Source organism: Antrostomus carolinensis, unplaced genomic scaffold, assembly GCF_000700745.2.
Source record: "Antrostomus carolinensis isolate BGI_N321 unplaced genomic scaffold, ASM70074v2 scaffold23979, whole genome shotgun sequence".
In the NCBI taxonomy this organism is placed as follows: Eukaryota; Metazoa; Chordata; class Aves; order Caprimulgiformes; family Caprimulgidae; genus Antrostomus; species Antrostomus carolinensis.
The window spans coordinates 9,675-14,806 of NW_010339549.1; the positions used below are offsets into that span (position 1 = coordinate 9,675).

The 5,132-nt window shown below is 37.7% G+C and overlaps 1 protein-coding gene across 1 annotated transcript in view; it reads left to right on the forward strand.

The window, feature by feature from the left end:
- The first annotated feature begins 3,243 nt into the window (after positions 1 to 3,243).
- Positions 3,244 to 5,132, forward strand: part of N4BP2 (NEDD4 binding protein 2) — a 25,081-nt gene continuing 23,192 nt past the window's right edge. Inside the window, exon 1 of the mRNA XM_029086967.1 lies at positions 3,244 to 3,460. Coding sequence (XP_028942800.1) covers positions 3,244 to 3,460 — 217 coding nt within the window. The remainder of the gene's footprint in view (positions 3,461 to 5,132) is intronic.

Consider the following 5,132-nt stretch of genomic DNA (forward strand, 5'->3'; position numbering starts at 1 on the left):
AAAGAGAAGCTCGAATATTTGAAAAAACAAGTCCCTAGATAGAATCCTCTATAAGGTTCAGGGCATGCTCTTAAAAGCAAGTTAAAGTTATTCCTTTCACTTGAGCGTGTGAGTGTTCTCTCTTACAGAATACAGTACAGTGTGCTTTGTATGCGCGCGGGCATCTGTTCTTATATACTTTCATTGTGCTTGGTGATCTCAATAGAAGATATTACCCAGGAATCTGTCCAGGAATTTCATTGAAAACATTGTGGTATCAAAGGAGATTCTGTCAAAATACTTGTCTGCGATACTGGTCATGGCAAATACCTTATTTAAATTAAATCCTGGGCAATGCTGATCTGTCTTTTTGATAGATGTAACAGTTTTACTAAGATGGAGAGTTGGGACAAAACGTGGATCTGAGCATTGCCTTAGCATTTGTGGATATAGTGGGAATCACCAAGGTTTTGACCTGTATATAAGTTCTGAGGTGACTGATGTCTTTTTCCCCTCTTCCTTCTTTTCCCTTCTGTGATTAATTGTGATAAAACAGTTTAGGCCTCAATAATCCTGAAGCAATGCACTGTAAATTCAATGGTTGAGATTCATGCAAGTGTGTGGCTTTGTTAGGTCATTAGAGTAAGGCATCCTAATACATACTGGGATATGTAGCCTAATGCAGGAAAAAAATTGGGAAGGGAGTATCCTGTAGTGAAGTAAGGTAATCGATTGTTAAAAGTCCTATCTACAGAGCGTGTTTTTTTTAGCAGCAGGTCCTTACAGAATTGATCATTATAAGAGAGTCGGATTAAAATGCTGACAGCACTTGGAGTGTTCTGCTTCAAGTCTCTTGGTGCTCAGTAAAATCAAGATGCACAAATACCTTTCTCCCTTGCAGGATATTTTCTTTGTCAGTGAGGAACAATCACCTTTTTTAGCACTGACACATTGTGTGAAGTTAGGTCTCAACCTGTTTTACTGGCTGGAGGATGTTGAGGAATGGCTCAGGGATAAGGGCCACAGTTTGACTGAGCAATTGTACGATCAGAGCCTGTTTTAGTAGGCCCTAGTTGACATAAGTTGAGTGGAATTTTCTGATGCATGCAGTTTAGCTGCTACGTGCAGTTTAGCAAGAACAGGCTGGCCTTGCAGGATAAGAAAAGAAACAACTTTGTAGAAGAAGTAGTGCTTGGCAAGCAGGATGCGCTGATATAGTTTTACTGACTCTGTGAGAACCGCAAGCAAGAGAACAATGCACGTCTGTAAATGTAACCTTTAGTATTATAACCAATCATTTTTATGCCTAATAGTATGATGTAATTAATCACCAATCACCTAATGCCTAATCGGCACAACTAACTGCATAAATGAGTATTATCCGGGCTAATAAATCGATTCACGATCTATCACTCATATTGGGTCAGCTTCGTGATTCCTCCGCCGCTCGCAGGAGGATGACTCAATTAGAAATACAAGTTTGAAAAACACTACTTGCTATAACTTTTTTTTTGTTGTTTTGCTTGAATACTTTTTAGTGACAGTAAAGATGGCTAGGCAGAGAGGTGAACCAAAAAAGTGTAATTAAAAAAACAGCTGCAGTTGTCCCAGCTCAGTCTGACTAACTAGCATCTTCCACTGTCATTTTCCCTTTATTTTTGGAAGTCAGCCTCTTCCTTTTCCTGCATATTGTTTTACTTGTTGTGCATTTCACCCTTCCTTGACCTCTTCATTGTTTCAGACATCCGTCTCGTTTATCTATCCAAGGTCCACATACACATGGTAGAAACTCCTAGCATCCTCTGTTTCTCTTACATAAATGTCTATGACTTGGGAACGTAACAGTCCACTTTCTTCTAAACGGTACTTCTCTTGGTTGCTGGAGGAGATTGCTGGAGAATAATGGAGAAGTGCTGTCTGGTTCTGGCACTGATCTGGCATTGTCATTTATGTGCCAGTAATCTAAGGAGGGAAGGACCAAATGGACTTGGAAGTGCTGCCATTGTTTTATCTGCACATGATGTTTTATCTGCACATGATGAATTGGTCTTCTGTAGCAAAATAATCTTTATATAGAAACAAGAATTTTATGGCCTACTCAGTAATTGTTATCACTAAATAGTGACTCTTCACTGTAATGAACTTTCAGATTCTCAGCCTTACCAAGGTTTGCTAGTCTTCTGAATAATTATTTGTAAAAATTATAAATTAGTTTATTATGAGCATTGCTAGAGCACGACAGAGCTTTGATGTTACTTGATATAAAGAAAAAAGTGAGATCATGCCATACTCTGTGCTTGTACCGCCATTTAAAATTCCTTTCCTTTTCTATACAAGATTAGTGCAGTGATTGCAGTTATTATAGATGCCATAATGTTTTAGCTAGACTTATTCAAAGGCTTTATGGCAGAAGTGGGGAGATGGACAGAAGCTTCTTCTTGCTTTATGGCTCATGAAGCTGTAAAGTGTTTTTAACAATTAATACACCACACAGGCTGAGGTTGGAAGGCACTTCTGGATGTCGTTTGGTTCAACCCACTGCTCAAGCAGGGTCACCTGAAGCAGGTTGCTCAGGGCTGTGTTTGGTCAGGTTTTGAGAATCTACGTGGTTGGGGACTGTACAACCTCTCTGGGCAACCTATGCCAGTGTTTGAGCATTGAAGAACTCCAACTGTTTACTCTTAAAAATATCGAGGAGAAGGGGGAAAAAAGTCATGGAAGACTTCTAGAAGATTTGGAGATATCTGTTATGTTTTCTAGTACTTCTGTAAGAGGAGCAAAATTTCTGAATTTTAAAAGAATGTAAGCATTCCATAATATTAACTGGTCAGCAGTAGGTGTTAACAGAGGAATCTTTGTGAACTGGCTGCCTTTCATTGCTTCCTTTATTTTTCTGGATTTTTCATTTAAACTCCATTTTGTTTGTTTTCTCTTCCGGATGCAGATTCAGTATCTAGTTAGCTGGAAAATAAGGCTGCTATTTACCTGTCAGCCATTTGAAAAGAAGAAAGGCAGCCTTCTAGAAAATACTTTCCTGGATGCTTATATATATATTTTTTTTTAATCTTTTAGCTATCTAAATAGGAGACATGGAAATGAGACTCTATTTTATTAAGATTTCTCTGTTCTCTTTTTTTCTAGGTCTGCTATTTCTGCTGTGCGTATCCCCGTTCCGAGAGGTTTTTTTGTGATTTCTGATCTTGGTGCTGTCAGCTTCATGTGAACAAACTAAAACAAAAATCAAGCTGATTTTTAGAAAACAAAATGCCACGGAAAAGGAAAACTGGTGGGAGTCCTTCGCGCAAGAATGGCAATTCTGACAGGACTTCTGTTGCTGTATCCCAAGGGGACCCAAGCCACACGGTGTCACAGGCCGTGCATAGTGTCAATAAGGAAGAGCTCTTCAACAGCATGTCAGAAATGTTTTCTGACCTCGATCCTAGTGTGGTTTATATGGTTCTGTCTGAATGTGATTTTAAAGGTAAATAATGTACAGCTGGGATTACAGGTTTGTTCCACGTGCAGACAGCTCTTAACTAGGGCAACTTCAGAAAAGTTGGTGTGGGTGTTGCAAGTGTATTTGTGACTTTAGTTTTTAATGAGTAGGTGAGTCATAATATTTTGAAATTGTATAGCTCTTTCCATGCAAGATTGTCCAAGTTTGACAGAGTTTCTGTGAGGCTGGTAGTTTGCAGTAGCAGTGTGGTCCATAAATGTAGGTACAGTTTAGGTGGCTCGTCTGTGACACAGAGCAGGTGGTGGTAGAGTTGTGAGGAGAATCTGTTTTTTCCAATCAGTTTCTGTGCCATATCTGCTAGATGCATAAGCTTGTTTCTGCAGGAGGGGTATTTTATGTTGTAGATAACAATTTTTTTAAGACAATGGTACACAGTATGTGGTCCTGGCAGGGTTTACTTTTCCTTAAATACTTGGATTCAGCTTTTGTTTTACTTTCTATTTTGCACTGTCATCTTGTCATCTGCATGGAGGATTAGTTTTTGAAGGATAAATTCTGTTTGGCTTGTTGAATTCTCTGCAGCCTTGCTTGGATTGTGTTTCTCCCCCTCTGTTTTGCCAAGCTACATACCCATCTCCCCTGGCAAACTGTTTTCATGTCTGTGCCCAGTCCTTCCCATGCTTTTGTGGTTTTGAAATTCTTCTATACACAAGTTCATTCACTTATAATAAAAGTAATGGATGAGATGCTGGATAGCAACATCTGAGGAGTTACTTAGCAGGGGAATAAGTCGTATATGGAGCATTTTAAACAATCATATGATCAGATAAAATTAGCTGAGATTTTTCTAAGACAGTTTGCAAAGGAGGCAGAGTTAGGCATTTTTTATATGTATGAAATCTAAGTAGCCATTGAAAGAACTGCTTTTATTGTGTTTTTTACCTTACCTAAATTGTAAGGAGTTTATAACTTAATAACTCTCTTGTTTGTTGCTATGTTTGTTATTCCTTTTAAAATGTAAATTGATGGAATTACTGATTCATGCTTTGAACTCTTAAAATGATTTACCTTTATCAAAATAAGATTTATCTACAAGCTCAGTAAACACACTGAGTTCATTATGGTGTTGTACTATTAATAGTTTAAAAATTGTAAGAATAGCATCTTTTCATATAAGTAATAGTAAGTTGCTGTCATAGAGAAGATAGAAGGGCGAGGGAGATTTTATTTAACATGTGTGCAGAAAGAGTTGCACTTCAATGGACTTAGACTTCTTGCTGTACAGTCTTTCAGGAAAACAGAAACTTAGCTTTAGGACTCATTTGCTACTTGTGCCAGGTTTTAATTTTTTTCATGTTGTTCACAGGCAACCTATACTCCATTTAGTGACTTTACAAAAAATGATTGATGTTTTCAATTAAGCCTAGCCATAATTAACATATTTTGCATGCTTCTATCTCTTTAGTCTGCAATAGTGTTTTTCAGTTCACTTTACGCTATTTCACCTGTATGAGATGGGTTAGAAATAAGTATCCATTTAAACACTCATTTCTTTTTTTTTTCCAGTTAAACTTAATTTTTAGACGCTATTTCCTTAGTAATTTTTATGCTTATTAGGTTATTATTTTGCAATATGTCTGTATTGAGTTCTGCCTTTACCTCTGAAGAAAAACAGATCAACAGAGTTGCAGAAAGA